Source organism: Odontesthes bonariensis, chromosome 4 (assembly GCF_027942865.1).
Source record: "Odontesthes bonariensis isolate fOdoBon6 chromosome 4, fOdoBon6.hap1, whole genome shotgun sequence".
Taxonomy (NCBI): domain Eukaryota; kingdom Metazoa; phylum Chordata; class Actinopteri; order Atheriniformes; family Atherinopsidae; genus Odontesthes; species Odontesthes bonariensis.
The window spans coordinates 30,641,037-30,661,497 of record NC_134509.1 but is presented as its reverse complement, the minus strand read 5'-3'; the positions used below and the strand labels follow the sequence as shown (position 1 = coordinate 30,661,497).

Genomic DNA, 20,461 nt, shown 5'->3' with positions numbered 1-20,461 from the left:
CGAGCCGGTTCGTTCTCCTCCTCTCTTTTCTGGTTCCAGCACGCTACTGTGTTATATAAAGGAGAGTGATTAGCCAAGTGGATGCCTGTGTTCCAATCACTCACCTGGTGCTGCTCCCCTGAGCTCTCTCCACACCTCTCTCCTGCAGCTGATGCACCACGCCCCCTCCACATGGTCAAAATCCAATCTCTATCTGATGCCACTGTGTCTTAGATTTACACAAATATTTGTTGTAAAGTTTCTGCCCCTGAGTTGAATTAAGCGGGTATAGAATACAGTGCGTGATGAAATTAAATAAATTATTCTGTTGTACAAGCCTCTGTGAAAATAATGAGCAGCAAAAATGAGGAAACTGAGAAATGCTTCCCAGCATTGATTTTTGAGGATTTTCAACCTTTCAACAAAATTGCTGATCAAACTGCTGAGTTGATGGGACAAATAGGTCACATTGTAAAAATGAGGAAGTACTGGTATTTCAGGCAGAAAACTATAAAAGGATAATCCAACTATAGACGACAAGCATTTGTGGGGTTCAAAGAAACTCAGCCAACGCTTTTATCAGTTTCCAGTGTTCAAGATAATGATGGTTTTCCATGAAGAGGAACATGAATTGTCTACTATGGCATATGAGAACTTGAACAATCCTTCAGCAAGTAATGATGCACTGAAGAGCCACTCAGATGAAGACAGCAAAGTGACTTCTGCAGCAGCCGGTGAGAAGGACGTCTTTTGATTCAATAATAATTTAAAGGTTTAGTTTGAAACATTAAAGTGAAATGGGAAACAACGTTAACATTAATATTACATCAACATTCTGTCCAAATGTTAATATATATATTGACATTTTGAAAAATACTTTGCTTACACAAAATTGGCTTGACTGAGTTTACTTTTCATTTTACTTTCCATTTACATTAATAGTGTCTCTGAATTGAATTGAAGTGATAAACACACGTGTGTGTGTGTGCGTGCATGTCTATTTGTGTGTACGCAGGAGTACAACTGTACAGACTGGTTGCAGTGAGCTTCGGAGTAATCTGTGTCCTACAAACCACTCTCATCATCTACTTGAGTCTTGCTCATTGTAAGTGACCCCGACATGTTACCAAAGAAGTTTTCACATGTGAACTTCAGTTCCGAGCTTTTGCAGGCAACATCTGAAGGACTTTAGATAGAGACCACAAATGCGGTTACATCAGAATGAGTTAGATCAGACACCACAAATAACCCTGCTCCTTTGTATAATGTAATGGATACTGTTTGTATTGTTTAGAAAACATCTGATATGGAAACTCTTCTGTTGTCATGCAGATGTTTGTAAGGGTAACTGCTGACAATGCTGGAGTTCCTTTACAAAAATGGCTTAGCTTAGCATTACACCACTAAAACAGGAAAATGAAAATAGTGACTACTACGAGATTAGCAGCATTGACACTTGTGTAAGTGCCCTGCCTATGATGACAGTCACATGCTCGGAGGTTTTGAAAAATATTCTTGACTAAATAGAATTTGGCACTGAGGTTAGGTAGAACTGGGAAATATCTTAAACTCATATGAAGAATAATTTTCATATTTAAGTAGAAAAACACAAATGTCATCCTACATGTACTGTTCAATAAATAAATGTTTTTCTTTTAGTTTTTTCTTCTTTTCTTGTCATTATGCTCTGGTTGTAAAATTGCAGCTTCACAGAATAAATCCCTGACTGAAGAGAAAGACGCGCTGAAAGACATCACCTTTGGTAAGTATGGTGATATAACTTTCTGCATGAACTGACTTATGTAGTTTTATTATGATATAAATATAATGGCTGCATGTAGGAGGCATCATATAATAATACTTTCAGTAAAGTGTAAGATTACTTTGTTTAATGCACAACCAGAAAAACTCTGAACACACCTGGGGCCTCATGTACAAAGACTTGCGTGGATTTCCTATTGAAACATGGCGTACACTCAAACCCAAATGACCTCCAACGTCGGATGTATGAATCTGTGCGCACGCATCAATCCAAGCACATTTCCTTTGTACATCCCAATCAACGTGGAATTGAGCGCACATGTCGGAGCACCCGACTCCTCCCTGTCCACGCCCCTACTTAAATACGCAAATCATATTTAAATGAGCCCTGCACCTGCGATTCTCCTCTGTGTACGGTCAGAAAATAAAGAAAAAAGAATGAATAAGTTGGGAAAAAAGAACTTCACGGAAAGTGAGATGTCGGTGCTACTTTCTGAAGTGGAGGCCCGCAAAAATGTGTTGTTTGGCACGCTGTCCTCCGGCATAAGCAGCAAACGCAAGAGGAGTGGGTGAGAGAGCCTGTGTGAGGCTGTTAATGATGTGGGGTCTGAGAAGCGCACACAAGCAGAGGTGAAGAATAAGTGGTTCGACATTAAGGTGGATGTGAAGCGGAGACTGGCTGCCCACCGCTGCAGAGTGGCCAAAACAGACGAGTAGGGGGGTGACCGACTCTGTTTGAACAGAGAGTCGGCGCAACTATGGGTGACACTGCTCTCTCTGGGGTGGTGGGAGCACATGTGGGTGACTCTGATTACCCCCAAGCTAAATACCGATGTTTTTGTGTAACTCGCAACGAACGTGTTCATACAGTAACGTGCAGAAGTGCGCCGGGGAAAAGGTGAGGCTGATTAAGACATTTCACACTTTACGCACAGGGTTATTAATATATGCCCACAGAGACGATCAGGGGTTTGTTAGAAAGATCTCAAGCTGAAGTTTAACCAGCAAAAAAACAGCAAGAAACTAACTTTAACCACCGACTAAGATGCAGTGAAGACGGGATAGAAATTGGGGGCGCACATACTCAATGCACGTCAGGGGGAATAATATAAGGACAAAATTTTACACAATAAAGTTACTCACCAAGAAGCCAGCCATCACGCACAGTGCCACCTTGTAGTCTGTTCCCAACGATGCTGTTACTCAGAATGTATGAATTGTGCGTTGAACCACGGCACCTCGCCACAATGTTGGTTAATTGCATTTACGCATCACATATGATCTGTACATCGATCTAATGAAAATGTTTCCTGTTAACATACAAATTCATCATGTAATTGCGCTTTTATAGCAATGTGTGTGCAGTCGATAGCTCCGATTACAAAACCGGCTCTCGCTTCAAATTGAGCTTTAATGTTGGCCTGCTCAACTGCATTGTGGGAATTTGATATACATGGCTGAGATGCGGATAATTCTGTCCCACACGGCTGGCATGGCTCGGGTCAGGGTAGACTGGCACAGTCCCAATCGGTTGGACAGCTCCCTCTGAAATGCCCCGGTTGCAATGGGAACCCCAGTGTGCACATCACCTGTGAGCACAGGCAGCGCATGGCTCCTCGCTGTGTTGCGCTTCAACGCCGGCCGCAGCTCTGCGCACAGTTCTAGGAGGATTTCCTTCAAAACGGCTAATGAGTCGCCATCATATGCCAGCAAATCCTCTCTGTCTAGTGAACACACACTCTCTTCGAATTGCACCATTTGCAAAGTCTTCTAATACTGCTAAAGCAGCTATTGTTTTAATGGTATGCATATCACCACTTTGCACATGCTTTTATATCCACTCGTGTAATTGCAGACACATAGGTGTGTTAATTGTTTATCAGTATTAATTGTTCATGTATCTGAAATGTGCACATCAATGTCTAACTAGACAATTAGACTAATTGTTTATTTATTATAACAGTTTCCCAACATCACCTTAGGTGTCGCCAAAGAATCAACAGCTGTAGAAAAGTGCGTATGCCAGCCCTGAAGTTGGCGTGAAGCACCGCACATTTCCACGTTCTTTTCGCTCTTGATACATCTGATCGTTGACTTAAAAATGTGTGTGCGCCACTATTTTGTGCGTATGCACCCTTTGTACATGAGGCCCCAGGTCCTTCAAAATGAATGGGCAGTTGTGTCCAGTCTTTTTTTTTACTGGTAAGTAAACATAAGTAAACTTTTACTACAAAGGATCTGTGAGTCAACTACACATCAAAGACACAACAAGACATCATAGTGATCCAACCAGAGTACACAAACATGATAGTCCACTTGTATGGTAACGCTCATATGTGCCTACTGCAATTGTCAAATGATAGCCGGGTTTCCTGTTTGTATCTAAATCAATTAAATTGCAGTTATGGTAATATGTTTCAGGCATTGAAGCCAGTAACAAAAACTTGACTGAAGAGAGAGATGAGCATATGAGGAAGCTGGATGACCTGAGTACGTATGATGATTAAACTACAGTCTACCTGTACACTATTATCAATCAACAGATGTTTACTCAAATAGTAATTTATAGTTGTTAAACGAAGCGCAAGTAAATGTTTATGTTGTTAAAGTTTTTTATATCTAGATGAAAAATAAAAGTAGTTTCTCGAAATGAGTGTGATTTATGAATATATATATAATATAGTTAGATATAATGTAAATTGTCAGTTTTCTTGTGAATTTTATATGGATTGGTTGCAAGTAATGGGAATGACACAATTAACTTTTCTTCTCAAAATAACAGTTTCAAAGCATAATTCTCTGACTGAATAGAGGAACAAGTTGATGTATGACAAGTATGATGATTTATCTGTCCTTATAATGACTGCATGGATTCACTTATGTAATTTTAAGACAAGATAAATATAATGGCTGTATGTATAAGGCATCATATCAGATTACTTTCAGTAAAATAATGGGATGTTTTGACTTAATGCACTACCAGTAAAACTCTGGGCACACCTGTTCATTCAAAATGAAAGGACAGTTGTGTCCCATTTTTCACTTGCACTGTACATAATCAAACTTTATCTACAATAGATATGTTACTGAAGTTTGTTAAAAATATTGTATTAAAATTAGTTGTGTATTTACTGTATTAACATTCAGATAGGTGAAAATATGTTTTGGATGAGGTCCAAAGTCAAGTGTGTCAATATCTAAACTGATCACAATAGGGACAGGGAACCTATATAAATATACTGTCTCAGATTAAGAAGAACAAACCAGCAAGTTTTGGTGATAATGATAATGCAGGTATGGCAATTCTGTTTCAAGTGTTGAGACCAGAAAATGGTTTAATACAATAAAGTTAATATACAGACATGGTTTTTAGTCAATAAACCCACACTTCAGCTCACAGTGAGTTAGTGGAATCTACATAACATTTGTATTTATTTAAGACTGTGAGAATTACTCACAGTATTGATTTACCTGTCTGTTTGATCGTACTGATCGTAACTTTGGTGGGAAGGATTTGTTCCCCAAGAAAAGATGAAAGAGGTCTGGGGATCTCTGCATGGATGGATAGATGGATGGATGGATGGAATTTACTTATGTGTCCAACATAACAAGTAACTTATCTTCTCAAAATGACAGCTTTACATCATAATTCTCTGACTGAGGAGAGAGATGAGATAAAGAAGACAAAATATGGTAAGTGGGATGGTGGAAGCATCAATGATGGCGGGATAAATGATTATGAAGTATCTTTTATAAAGCCTGGGAAAATCAACAATTTATCAGTGAAAATGAATCCAATAAATTGTGGAAACTGTTTCAGAAATTGAGGCCACTAACAGAAACCTGACTGAAGAGAGAGATGAGCTCAAGAGGAAACTAAATGACTTTGGTAAGTATCATCAGATGTTGAATCCAAGAGGAAACCAGTTTTTTATAGTTGTTACATGTTACATAAGGATTTCTCAGAGCTGATCACTTGTGTGTGCGCACCCATACATGGCTAAAAATGGGAGTAGAAATCAGGTTCAGCTTGCTTAATTATCCCCCGGGATTAAATAAAGTTTCATGAATTTGAATTTGAATAAATGTGTGTATCATTTCTCAAAGGTTTAGATTCATAAAAGAGAACCATATGTACACATGGCTTTATACATCTGTTGAAAACAATGCACATACACATTTCTGCTTTTGTGCTAACACAGTTTTACTCATGAATTTACACAGTTTCATGCATCTGTGCCCGTGCTCTTCAGGCACAAACCAGACTGTATATAAAAGATCGAGGCAGTCACTGATACATCACTTATTATTTTTTACTTTGAAAGGGGTCCAAACACACCTGTCCACACATTATGTCTACCTATGTTACTGTTGTAGCTACATGAAAGTCCCAAATTTTGTCTTTGATCAAGTAAAAGAAACCAGCAACTTAACAGTTAGCATAAATTGCTTAATTACCTTAGGAGAGAATGTTCATGGATGGATGGATGGATGAAATTTACTTATGTGTCAAACATAACAAGTAACTTATCTTCTCAAAATGACAGCTTTACATCATAATTCTCTGACTGAGGAGAGAGATGAGATAAAGAAGACAAAATATGGTAAGTGGGATGGTGGAAGCATCAATGTTGGCGGGATAAATGATTAACAGTTACTGAAATAGGGAGAATTCTTCAGTAAAGTGAATATGTCTTTTGTTGTGGACTTTGTTTTAAATTTTGCCAATATTTCAATCAGACATCGAGGCAAGTCTTAAAAATCGAACTGAAGAAAGAGACAAGCTGAACAGAACCATCTATGGTAAGTTTAAAGATCAAGACATTTGCTCCACTACATTTAGAGAGGGGAATATATTTTAAAAATGACTTCCTCATGCAAGTATACAGTATCAGGATCTATGGTTATCATGTGGGCAGTAACATGAAAAGTATCTTTTATAAAGCCTGGGAAAATCAACAATTTATCAGTGAAAATGAATCCAATAAATTGTGGAAACTGTTTCAGAAATTGAGGCCACTAACAGAAACCTGACTGAAGAGAGAGATGAGCTCAAGAGGAAACTAAATGACTTTGGTAAGTATCATCAGATGTTGAATCCAAGAGGAAACCAATTTTTTATAGTTTTTACATGTTACATAAGGATTTCTCAGAGCTGATCACTTGCGTGTGCGCACCCATATTTGCCTCACCTGCACTTTTTCTGCTGTGACAAGACAAAACTCTTTTTTTTCAATGAACAGATGTGAGGCATCGTGCAGTGACTGAAGAAAGAGACAACTTGAAGGCACACCTAAAATACTTGGGTGAGAACCTCTTTTTATTTAACTCATTTAGCTTTTGACATTTCAGCAACAAATGGTTCACGTTTAAGCAATGCAGACATTAAGTCTGACAAAACTTCCGTAACAGACATTTGTAAAGTAGCAGCTGTATAACTTTTTGCTTAATGCTGACCCTGATTTATAATTTGTTCTGAACGTCACATTGGACCCACTTGAAATAATAGATCATATATGGTGGATTCAGACAACACTTCATAGGAAATGTCCATGACTGCAGAGCAGACTGTAAACATAATCTGACACCAAAAGCGTTTATTACATCCGAAAGGCTTTTTAGTTCTAACTAGTTGGAGGAGAATTTCAGCTGATAAGTAGTTGAAAGAACATCTACCCACACTTGGCAAGTCATTAAGGTCACATATGTGTCACTTTCTCACCTGATCATTGAGCGAGTAATTTGAGTCATTATTACCTGTAAGTTGTTCACCTGCCTGATCAAGGTAGTTTTGGTCAGAAGATCCAACATATGAATGGTTGTGAACCCACCTGGGGAGAAGAGTCATGGCTGTATTGTTAGTGCTGGTAAGGTGATACCTGAGACCACCTCCTACTCAAAGAAGATTTTTCCAGTTTAACATGGCTGGCTTATTTGACTCCTCTGTCAAAACAGCTATATTCTTTGTCCAAAATGTATACATTGCTGTCATCAAAAGAGCGTCCCTTCTCCTAGAGATGAAGGTGAACTGCTGAGTCTTGACCTGAGGAGCTGGCTCTCATGTGTTGTGCTCTCAGTATTGATTTGTTCATGATCTCTTTAACAAAATCACCAAATAATGTATGGCAAAATCATTTAAATTCTTGCACTCTTTTTGTCTGTTTTTTGTGCATGTGTTTATTTTTAGCCTAATGTATGAAATTTTGTCACTATATCCCCCTGTCTCTTGTCACCTCAGTCGGACTGGCTTGCAGGTTCAAAATCTTTGATAAAGTATTCTATTATATCAGTGGCAAAAAATAAAGTCAAGAGACATGTGACCAAAATAATCTTCTGTAGACAGCAAAGTGCAAGCTGGTTGCATTTATTTAGCCAACATCCAAATACAGACCAAACATGCTGTGAGACAGCTCTGGAACACTCTACCTATTGCCTTGGGGTTTCACCTTTCATTCTACTGAGTGTGCATCCTTCAAGGTTTGCCCTCTCTCCTGTCTTCATATTTCCTAACTAAAAGGCCTGACACTCCCCGTCACATTTTCTTTTTAATAGCACAGATGAAGACTTCTGTGGTTGTGAGGTTACATAATAAACATACATGCAATACACGCAGTTAGTACGACACATGGATAAATAATTAACTCAAATTTCTCTCTAATATTTCTCCAGTAATTATGTTGATTGATATTAATGATAGATTGATGTTCTTTGTTTTTTTTTGTACGAAGGTCAACAAGGATGGGTACTTTTTAGAGGTAGTGCTTACTATGTTTCCTCTACCAAAACAACCTGGCAAGGAGGTAGAAATGACTGTATTCAAAGAGGTGCAGACCTGATGATTATCAATAGTGAAGAAAAACAGGTAGGTGTATGAATCCGTGTGCATGACAGACATAACACCAATATATTTTGGAATACAACACACAATAGTAAATGAATGCAAAGATCATCAAGGCAGAGAATACTTTTACATCACCTCCTGATGGTTGACTCATGTTGGTGTCTGTCTTTGTAAACTAGAATTTTGCAAACCAATTAAAAAGGTACATGTGGATTGGACTGACTGACTCAGCGATCGAAGGGACATGGAAATGGGTGGATGGGACTCGATTGACCACAAGGTTTAAGTTTTTTAAATACCATTTAAATCACTCTTGTTAACCACTAAGCAGGTAAAATCTGACCGATATTCTGACCCTCTTTTTGTGTCTTTTTTTAGCTACTGGACTGAAGGTGAGCCAAATGGTAGAAGAAATGAAAACTGTGCGAACATTAAGAGTTTTGACAACAAAAGAAGCTGGAATGATGAATTATGCTCCACATCACTCTACTGGGTTTGTGAAATGAAACTTCCTGAATAGATGAGAAGTACAGAAATAAAACTGTAAAATGTAGCTCTCAAATAAAGCTTTGGAAAATAAATCACACCTTTTCAAAGTATTTCTCAGGTACGACTGCCATATACAGATTTACCGGCTTTGCGTTAATGTAAAGTGAGAGGTTAGATTCAGCCACACACTGCTCTGTAGTCTGCTTTACTTGCAAAATAAAGACTGTAATAGGTGTGCTTTGATCAACCGTTGAAACATTAAACGTTTATCATTTTGTTTCTGTTATCATTATACAGCAATTAAATTCTATAAAGCCTTAATATGTTTCTTAATCAGACATTATTCTCAAAGCATTCACATTGTTATTAAGCCTGCTTACCATTGCTTGCTCGCACTGACCAAACAAAGGTGGAATCATGCCTTCTCAATGTGTGCAGTCAAGTAGCATGGCAGTGTTGTTAGATGAGACAATGAAAACAGCGTTGGAATGTAGAAAGGTGTGTTTTTCTGTACCAAAACAAATACATCGATTTGGCTTTGATTACCTTCTTTGCCTTTTGTTTCAGAAGTGCATCATCTATGACCCCCATTAAACCCTCTTTTTACTTAATTTGTTTTAAGGTTGGACTGATGCACCTTCATTGTGCGTTGTCCTGTGTAAAGTAAAGAGGCAGAGTGCCCTTACAGTAAACCTGTTAAAGCAGTTTTTGGGACAGGAATGATGGTTGGTACTTTCAAACAGGTTGTAAATTAAGCTTGTGCAACAACATCAATGTGAGGAAATTCATCTATAAATTCTGCCATGTTTGTAAGGCATCAGCTGTAGTGTAAATGATCTTCAAACCTTTGCCTATGTAGTCATTTTGCATCTGATCACTTTCCATTGTCCGTACCATGTACCATCTCATAGCCTGATCAAAATGCATCAGGGCATACATTCAGATGTATGCATGTGTCAAACTTGGCTTTTAAGTTTTATAAATCATTTTCATACTCATCACAACCTAATGCAGCACACCAAAGTTATCTGTTCTATTTCTGGTTTGATCTCTTAACTTCCATTTGCTATCGCTGGCTGTGAGCAAAAGTTACTCATCTCTCAGTGTTCCCACAGTTTGCATCTTGTGACTCAAATAATATACATCTACATTTTTTAAAACGCCATCTTACCTAACCAGCCAGTATGCCACAGAAATCAGATGAAAAACATTCAGACAAGTAATACCACAAACACTATGAGCTGATTCCACCGCTGTGCTTGACATACGATCCATTCAGAGCATTGCAAACAGGAATTTAGGCAAATACCCACCACAATGTATACAAGGCAATAGTTTGTTGTTGCTGCTCGCTTATTCTATCTGATATTTACTGAAAGATAATAACAAGAGCCTAAAGGATTCAATGAGAAATCTAGCGACTTTTAGGACGAACATTCCAAGTGCTGCGTCACAACAAAGAGATCTTTTCCCCCATTGCAGAAACATCTTTCACCGCCTCTACTCTGCTCGTCAAAAGCAGCAGCTGAGAAATTATGTACCTTCAAACTTTCTCCCTGAGAGATAATTGTACATGAAGCTGTAGTTGAATTACTGCACAAATGTTGTCTGTAACATAGTTGAATGGTGATCACAAAATCAGGATTTTGTTCAAAACAAAGCAACAGCATTGAAATGCTTTAATAGTGACTAAGGTTTAAACAGAAACAGAGAAACAGAAAAATATGTGAATCAGAGCAGCTTTATTGGGAGTCTGGCTATGTTAACACATATTGTATGTTAGCTCAGACAGCAGGACAAAGCAAACAGATTGTGTAACCCAATATATTCTATATAAGAGCAAACTCTTATATAGAAATTAAATTTCAAATCATCAAAACTGACATTCATTAATTCATTCATTTTACCCACTTTATGAGTCATTTGCCATATTACAATGTCATAGCACTGATTATTATATGCCAACACTAAAACATAAATTAGTTGGAACTCTGCTGCTCATTTCCAAAAAACCAGTGAATAGTGAGTTAAAAGTTTGACAAAAGAACTCTCTCTGTTATATACTGCGATGAAAGGGTCAGATTAGCCTACATCAACAAGCCATGATGTAATTTGCTTTGAATTATGCTCAAACCACCAATGTTGCTTCATGATTTACTTATTAACTTGAACTCACCAGCAACCTTAATTTGACAATTAATGGGGGAAACCTGCTTCAAATCTGGTAAAGTATACAGATTCTACGTAGCATCTTAGCTGCTGCAAGGACTGTATTCTTCTTGACAATCTATCTGATGTTGTTACTTGGATCTGTTGGAACCATTTTCCCAGTTTGGGGGTCACAGTGTTATCTGCTCTGATACCACTGGTGCAACTGTTGCCTTCACTTCTAATGTCTTTTCTACTTCTTCTTTCGGTTTTATTTGTTTACTTTGTTTGGATTTTTGCTTCAAATGAAAGTAGTGGGTCAACAAACACCAACCAGAGCCAGTGCAAAAGTATTTTTTTTTCAATTTTTCTGTCATTGTCGTATGAAAACTAAATAAATGAATCTTGAATCTTGAGCAATACAACTCATCTGACAAAACTTTGGTTACTTGTGATCATTGTTTTTGATGGGCAAGGCTATAAAATCAATCTTCAATTAAACAACAGACTCACCATGAAATTATATTTGAAAATAAAAGTGATACAACATTCATGTAGAAATATATTTTTTCTATGTTGGTCACAGAAACAGGGGCAGTCGTATATCATGGAGCCAACTGTGGTGACTGACGCAGTCCAACAAAATCAAGAGGACACTGTCAAAGCAATAACTTAAATTAATGACCACCTAACAACAACCGAATCAATGTGTTCACTAATTTCAATGCAGAAACAATATATCAAATGTACCATTTTACCATTTGGTACCATGTACCAACCTCATATCATGTTGTCATATCTTTTTCACGAGAAACTCAAAGTACAGACTGTGGTTACAGCTGATTTCACAGGTTATTTTTATCATGTAATACATAGTTTCATTGATCAAGAACAAAACTAATGTTTTCAGCAGACGTTTTCTCAAGGTTACATAGAGAGTCGCTGTTTCTGCATTTTTTACTTTTATCATTAAAAATAGTTAAAATGAGGAAGAACGTACTACATTGTCAGCCAAAAACAAGAAGCAGTTCACAGACCGACTTTAGTCCAACACGGTTACTGGGGTGAAATATGGCCCGTTATGACCATGAATCCATTAAGATTTATTTTAGTTAACCATAAGGGTATCATCAAGATATAGAAAGCAAAAGCTTAAATGGTGGGAGTTACATTCTAGTCATAAAGTCTTTCTTGTGAATATTTTGTGCTTTATAACTGTTTTCACACTATTTGTTGATCTCATTTCCCGGATAATGTCACTTAGATATTCATATTATCATTTGAATTAAGAAAATGCTCCAGTAGGAAGAAGTTTATTTCTTAGTAGACTTATTTTCAGCAGGTAGTCTTGAAACTTTTACTATTTGGGCAGAATGGAGGAATAGGAAATGGGAAGGTAATGGTAGGGAGGGGGAAGGAAGAACAAAAGAGAAAAGCGGAAAAAGATTGTGGAGAGAGCAGGAGAGGGAGAGGGAGAAAATAAAAAAGGGGAGTGGTAAAAAAAATAAGAGAGGAAAGATGAAGTTGAAAGAAAAAGAGAGGGGGAGAGGAGAAAAAGAAGAAGCTTTTAGTTATGTCTTTGTGTTCTTACTGCAGAACAAGTGTGTACTGTTGTGTGTGTGTTATGAGTATTTCAGCCACAAAGACTGCTGTTAGACTGCATGATAGCTACCAGGGTTTGGTGTTGAGATTAAAGGTGGGCACTCTCCCTTGAGACTGGGTCAAAACCCTGGGTATATGGTACCCTGGGTATATGGTTGTATGTTAAATATGGTGCTCAAGTGACAAAGCTGGCTGTGGGTATACTCCAAGTGCTGTGAAATGTGCTGTCTTGGTCGATCATTCTGGGCTTACCGCAGTAGTGACCATGTATAGACACATTGGTTTTTGTACGCTTAGTCAGGAGGGGAAAAGGAGGTAAGAAGAAACAAAGTGAAAAATGAAGTAAGTTGTATATGGTGGAGTTTGCTTTGTTGGTGTCAGGAGTATCAAAAATGCCTTGTGGTCTGGATATGCTGAGCTGGTGTGTGCATTGGGAACAGTCCAGAGCCCCCGTTTTGTTTGTGTGTGTTATATGGTGGGGAGAAAGAGTTGGGGAGAGTGACTGGAAGACTTTGGAGGGGAACTGTTTTAGGGATAGGTTGGGATCAAGGAAAGGGAATTGGGGGAAAGTTGAAATAAGGGAGAGAAACTGGGAGAGGCTAGAATGAAGGAGGGTTGGTGGGGTTATGGATAGGAGGAGGATGAAGGGGAAGTTAGAGGTGAGTGGGAAAAGGAGGAGAGAGAAAGGTTAAGCTCTGGGTAAAGTAGGGTATTTGAGACATTTTGGATTTTGAGACATTCTGGATGTGTCACTTCAGTGGGTTAATCAGGAAGTTTTGGCATTCTGGCCCTGTCCTTGTTATGATCTAGTTTATTTTGTGCAGCTAGAGTAGGGAGATAAGGGGTATCTACACACTTCCTTGTAGCTAGAATAAGTTTTCAAAATTTCAGGATAATCGCCAGTGATATACAACAGGGTTGACATGAGGTTTGGCTTTTTGGTTGGGTCAGGAATATATTTACTTCGTCATGGGTATAATCGTTCACATACTTGCCTGTGTACTGCGCTTGGTCCCAGAGGTTTCCACTAGGGTGGTGCACCAGATGACTGAGACCGGAACGAAAAGGCTCTCGGCACTGTCTCCACTCTGTTTCTCCAGCATTTTTTCATCATGCACAAACATTTTCAAAATGATACTGATCTCTCGCCAGCAATTTTCACAAGCATTTTTGTTACTGTTCAGTGCCAAAGACACATCATGAAGATGCAGGTCATTGCAGAATTTCTCTACAAGCAAGTCTTCAAAACCTACATAACATGTCACTCTACACAGCCTCCAATAGGGATCTACATATAGCACCTTGCAAATGTGTCACGTTATCTTCTGAGAACATGGACAAACAAAGCTCATAAAGAGTAAAGACATAGTTTAATGTATGTTAAATTGAGGTTTAAATCAGGTTAAAGCTTAAACAAATATCATTAAGAGTTGCAGCTGGTTTTTAGTAAATAAATGCATGTTAATGAAATTTCATTGGCAGTAATGTAAACTTAACTTTTTTGTTTATGGTTTTGTTGTACCCGGGAAGAAAACTGCTCATAGGCATTACCGTGAATTTCTGTCTCTTGTGTATCCTTCAGGCCACTCTTAATATTTCACTGCGTCTTGCATTGTGTAAGTTAAAGTTAATTATTTAATCTTATTATACACACACATATATATATATATATATATATATATATATATATATAGAGAGAGAGAGAGAGAGAGAGAGAGAGAGAGAGAGAGAGAGACTATTATTATTACATTATATTGTCTATAAGCACTCATGATTAAAGCATTATACAGTATTGTTGTAATGTGATTGTGTTACTGTGTTCATTCAGGCAGTTAGATTAGGCCACCAGGGGTCCTCGGGGTCAAGTATAAATAGATAGCAGGTATGCTGCTAGTATGTAATGAGTGATGCATGCAGCAAGTGTTCAATAAAGTGGAACCTGTGAAGTTGACTAAGTGGCACGTTATTACAAGTATGATTCAAAAATTAACAACTGAGCAGAAAACAACCACATTTTTACTTATTATGAATCTATACACCCTGGACAGGTTGTCAGACCTTCACAGAGACAAAGATAAACAGAGAGTCAAGATAACGATTGCACATTTTTCACTATCCAAACATACAACTTTTTTTATGACAAATAAAAAAATACTTTTCAAAAAAAAAGGTGAGAAAACTAACTGGTGTCAAGTTGAAAATAATACCGTTGTTCTAAATTTGAATACTGGAGTTTGCTCTCCAGATTTTTCTTCTGGACCTTTTTGTTCTCACTTACTTTCAGCCCTTTCTTCAAACTTCTCAAAGATATACTGTCTACCTCCCTGAAGCTTATCAGTTTTTTTGTGCAGCTGCACCTTGGGGTCACTAATCCAGGGCTTATTTTGGGGGAAGTATGTCACTGTGATGCTTTTATGGTCTTCTCCCTCAAAAAATGTTATCATCTAAATTACTTGGGTCATGTCTGTTTACACATAAACGCAGAAATGTGCATTATTTTTGGCAGATTTATAAAGCCTCATGTAAGTCAGTTTCTCTTTTATAAATCTGAAGAAATTATTGAAATGAATGTTCTCTGATTTTCACCAAGGATGGAACTTTTTCAGAGGTGGTGCTTATTATGTTTCCTCTGACGCACAAACCTGGCAAGCAAGTAGAAATGATTGTGCCAAAAAGGTGCAGACCTGTTGATTATCAACAGTAAAGAGGAACAGGTATGTCTGTGAATGAATCTCTGTGCATGAAAAACATAATACCAACATCATTTAGAATAAAAAGCATTATAGTGAATGGATGCAAAGATCATTGAGGCAGAGAAAACTTTTACATCAGTTCATATTTATTGTTAGATTTCCCTTCTTTTAACCTAGGATTTTGCAAACCATTTCAAGAAGCGAATGTGGATTGGACTGAATGATCTTGAGAGAGAAGGAACATGGAAATGGGTGGATGGGACTCGACTGAACACAAGATTTAAGTTTAATTGCTTGTTCATAAATGATTCTTGTTTTCCAATGTTCACATGAATAATTTTAATCTGTAATCTTGAAAACAAAAAAACAAAAAAATTATTCACTGAATTTCTGTCACATCTTTTATTTTTTCTATTTTAGCTACTGGACTTCAAAGGAGCCAAATGGTGGCACAGCTGAAAACTGTGGGGAAATAAATAAAGACTTTTACAGCAGAAAAGAGTTGGAATGATGCAGATTGTTCCATTTTGCTGCCCTGGATATGTGAGGGGAACTTTACGCAATGAGGCAGAAAGATAGTTCACACAGCACCTGTGTGACACCTCTCAAATACAGCTGATGAGAAAATGCACTCCTTTAAATTTTGTTTAATTTTCAGGTGTCAATGATATTTACAGATAGCGGATGGAGTGCATGTAAAGGTGAGAGGTTAGCTTCCGCTAAAGTGGTCATATTCTGGATCTGCTATCATTGGTTTTCAGAGCCTTCCTCAATTTTTCAAAAATGAACATAAACTCACATTTTTGAGGAAGTCAGGTTCCCTATCATCAGAAACACAACATACATCAGATTAGATTCCTGCTTCTCAGATCAAAACACATGACATGCTAAAAACAGTTAAACTAGTAACAACACAAACACGAGCACAGCTGTGTGTAACATGCAATCCATTCAGTACATTATGGCAAATGGCCATTTACTGAGTATCAGCAACTTGGAAAACTGCAAAACTTTGACCAAAGAAAAAATAAAACTTCTCCTTTTAAACATCAGTAGTTTGTCTTGTTACTCATTTCAAAACCTTTTGCGGAAGTGCATGTCAGGATCTGGAAATGTCTGCTTGTTGTGGTGTTTTTGCCTGCTGCTTTCTTCTGCTTCCGACAGGTGGCGTCGGTATCTGGTGGTGCTTCTACAGGTGTTCTGCATCAGGAGCTCATTAAGTGGGAGCATAAAGGGAGTTGGCTGCCAGCACCTCTTTGTCAGAGTGTTACACAAGTTGGTACGAGTGTTACCGCCTGGCTCCTTCATGCTCATAGCTCATGCTACCTCGTCTTGTTCCTATTGGATTTATGCTCATGCTTCTTGTCTGGTTCTTAAGAAGATACTCACGTACCTTGTTTTGTTTCCAGGATTACCTGCTATCAAGTTACCAGGTTCCAAGCTCCACGATTCAAGTTTACTGCGTTGATGTCAAGTTCTGGTCGAACACCACGCTGACAGCTCCTCTGATCGCTCCCACTGAGACCGAACCCTGCTTACCCTCCAACATACCAGACTACCGCTTCCACGCCACCTACGTTCGGATTCAGCCACTAACAAGCAGTACGGCTCAAGATCTGGCTCACCTCTCTCTGGCAAGGAACCACAAGATCAAGAAGTAAGCTACACTGAAATCTACTGCCGATATTACTCTCCAAAGACTCAAGTCACTAACCTCATCTGTCTCTGTCCAGTGGATGTGCCAGCTCCCGGGTTCCCGATCCAGTTTAACAGTTTTCATAAGAAAAAGACTTTAAAACTTACCTCGTTCTCCTGAGTGTGTTCTGCATGTGGGCTAGACACCTGGCTAAAAACATGACAGAACACTCTGACCAAACCAGCCCAGCGGACGCACTCAGGAAGGCGATAGCTGATCAGCAACAGGAGATTCACTCCCACGAGTCCCTCCTGAGAGTCATGCATGACCAACTAAGTGAAAATACTCAGCAGTTACAGAGATTAACCCAGCTTTCTCAACAGAGTCAGGCTCGAGTTACTTCCGGGTTAACGGAGGAGACTGCCACGTCATCACCTAGACCTACCATCCTTCATCCACGTGAGGTCGCTACACCCAGCCCTGAGAAATTCTCTGGTGAGGCCAGATCATGCGGTGGCTTCCTGTTACAATGCTCCCTAGTATTCAATCGTTATCCCCAGTCTTTTCCTCAGGACAGTGATAAGATTTCCTACATGATTAGTCTGCTCACTGGGAAGACTTTAAGATGGGCTGAGGCTCGTTTCACTGACTTAAATAATTTTGGCTGCTCCTTTGACGATTTTCTAACGGAGTTTAAAGAAGTCTTCTCACCTGAGTTTGATTCAGCTGATAGCTCACAGAGATTAATGACGACAAGGCAAGCAAATCGTCCCATCACTGAATTTGCTATTGAGTTCCGGACTTTAGCTGCATCATCTGGTTGGGGTAGCAAAGCACTAGAATCAGCCTTTTATCAGGCACTCGATGAATCACTGAAAGACAGTTTGGCCACTATAGAGGAGCCCAAGACATTGAATGAATTAATCTCTCTGGCCACTAGAATGGATAATCGACTCAGAGAAAGGAAAAGGTCTCATCTGGACTCCACCAGAGGGTTTTCTGTTCCTCAAGCCACTGTTCAAGGACCGGTGGCTAATGAACCTGAACCCATGCAACTAGGAGGGACAAAACTCAATCCAGAAGAGAGGGCTAAACGTAGGGAACACAAGCAGTGTTACTACTGCGCCTCTCCTAATCACTTTGTTTCCAGATGCCTGTTTCGGCCAAAAGAGAGGGTCCATCGGAAGTAAAGGGGAGACCGGTGGACCAAACCCCTGAAGCAAATTCCCCTCATTGTACCCTGGCAGCCACACTTCTGATTAATGGCCGACAACATGAGGTCTCTGCTCTCATTGATTCTGGTTGTGATCAGGATATCATTGATCAAGATTTTGTCTCACGTTACCACATTGCCACGGAGCCCCTGAACTCACCCATGCACGTTACTGCTCTCGATGGGAAGGATCTTCCCAGAGTGACCCACCGGACCAAGCCAGTTGAGATGATCATCTCAGGTAACCATCGTGAGTGGATCTCTTTTTATGTGTTCCCTGTTAAACAGTCAGAGGTGGTCTTGGGTTTTGAATGGCTCAAGTTACACAATCCTCAGGTTAATTGGGTAAACCTAACTATCAGTTCCTGGTCTCTCCTCATGTTTGCAGTCAGCAGTGGCTCCGGGACCATCCCCGACTGGTGAGGGAGGATCCGAACCGGTTGAGCTGACGCTGATCCCTGAGGAATATCACGACCTAGGACAGGTTTTCAATATACACAAGGCGTTGTCCTTACCAGCTCATCGGCCTTATGATTGTGCCATTAATTTACATCCCGGTGTTCCCCTTCCCTCTAGTAGGCTTTTTAATATCTCACGTTCCGAGAGGGAAGCTATGGAGACATATATAAGGGATTCTTTAGCCGCAGGTGTAATCCGTCACTCTACGTCACCACTAGGGGCGGGTTTTTTCTTTGTTGGGAAGAAGGATGGCTCTCTTCGTCCTTGCATTATCGGGGTCTGAACCTAATAACCATTAAGAACAGATATCCTCTGCCTTTGATATCCTCTGCATTTGAACCTGTGCAGGAGGCTACCATCTTCACCAAGCTTGACCTGCGTAATGCCTATCATCTAGTACGCATTCGTCAAGGAGATGAGTGGAAAACTGCATTTAAGACGCCATTGGGTCATTTTGAATATTTGGTCATGCCATTTGGATTATGTAATACACCAGCAGTTTTTCAGGCCTTGATAAATGATGTCCCTGTCAGAACACCGACAGCATGTGCGTATGGTCTTACACCGACTCTTGGAGAACAGGCTGTTCGTCAAGGCAGAAAAATGCGAGTTTCACAAGACCTCTGTTACCTTTTTGGGATACATTCTCGAGGGTGGGCAGGTTCGGTCGGATCCAGCCAAGATAAAGGCAGTTTTAGAGTGGCCTGTTCCAGAGAACCGTAAACAGCTTCAGCGGTTCCTCGGTTTTGCAAACTTTTACCGCCGCTTTGTCCGAAATTACAGCCAGGTGGCCGCACCATTGACTGCTCTCACATCAACCAAGAAAAGGTTTACCTGGTTCCCCGAAGCTGATGCTGCTTTTCGGGAATTGAAGAGGAGGTTCTCTCAAGCACCCATTTTGGTTCATCCTGATTCATCCCAACAGTTTGTTATGGAGGTAGACGCCTCCGATTCTGGAGTAGGAGCTGTGCTCTCTCAACGTTCTGGTCATGATAACAAACTGCATCCTTGTGCCTTTTTCTCCCAAAATTTATCCGACGCAGAACGAAATTACGATGTGGGTGACCGTGAATTACTGGCCATCAAATTAGCTTTAGAGTAATGGTGTCATTGGCTGGAGGGCACGGAGACTCCCATTTTGGTCTGGACGGATCACAGGAACCTATTGTACTTGTCCTCAGCTAAACGTTTGAACTCCCGGCAGTCACGATGGTCATTATTCTTCTCTCGATTTAACTTGAACATTACATTCCGCCCTGGTTCAAAAAATATTAAACCAGATGCCCTTTCACGCCAATATGCAACAAAATAAGATGATTCTCCAGACACTACTATACTTCCCCCCTCATGTTTTGTTGGTCCTTTGTCCTGGGATATAGAGGAGGTGGTGAATCAAGCACTACATCGTGAACCCGATCCGGGGTAATGGTCCTGCTAACAGAATCTACGTACCTTCGTCTGTGAGATCCCGTGTCATCCATTGGGGTCATACTTCGAAGTTTTCAGCGCATCCTGGTATCAGTCGCACCATTTCCCTAATCTCTAGACGTTTCTGGTGGCCGGCTCTCCACAAGGACATAAGAGACTACGTTCAAGCCTGTCCTATTAGTAAGACATACAATTGTCTTTTACACAGTAGA

The 20,461-nt window shown here is 39.5% G+C and overlaps 1 protein-coding gene across 2 annotated transcripts; it reads left to right on the top strand.

Annotated features, from left to right (window-relative positions):
* Window positions 1-523: 523 nt before the first annotated feature.
* Window positions 524-9,258, top strand: LOC142379408 (uncharacterized). 2 transcript variants are annotated; one of them, XM_075464562.1, is made up of 13 exons: window positions 524-713; window positions 995-1,084; window positions 1,685-1,741; window positions 4,162-4,230; window positions 5,377-5,433; window positions 5,561-5,629; window positions 6,288-6,344; window positions 6,481-6,543; window positions 6,748-6,816; window positions 6,984-7,046; window positions 8,469-8,602; window positions 8,761-8,861; window positions 8,960-9,258. In XM_075464562.1, exons 1-13 carry the CDS (start codon window positions 581-583, stop codon window positions 9,099-9,101), a joined length of 1,104 nt encoding a protein of 367 aa, XP_075320677.1. In that variant the 5' UTR covers window positions 524-580; the 3' UTR covers window positions 9,102-9,258. The 2 variants fall into 2 exon arrangements, with proteins under 2 accessions (XP_075320677.1, XP_075320678.1); XM_075464563.1 differs by lacking the exon at window positions 6,481-6,543.
* The last annotated feature ends 11,203 nt before the right edge of the window (window positions 9,259-20,461 follow it).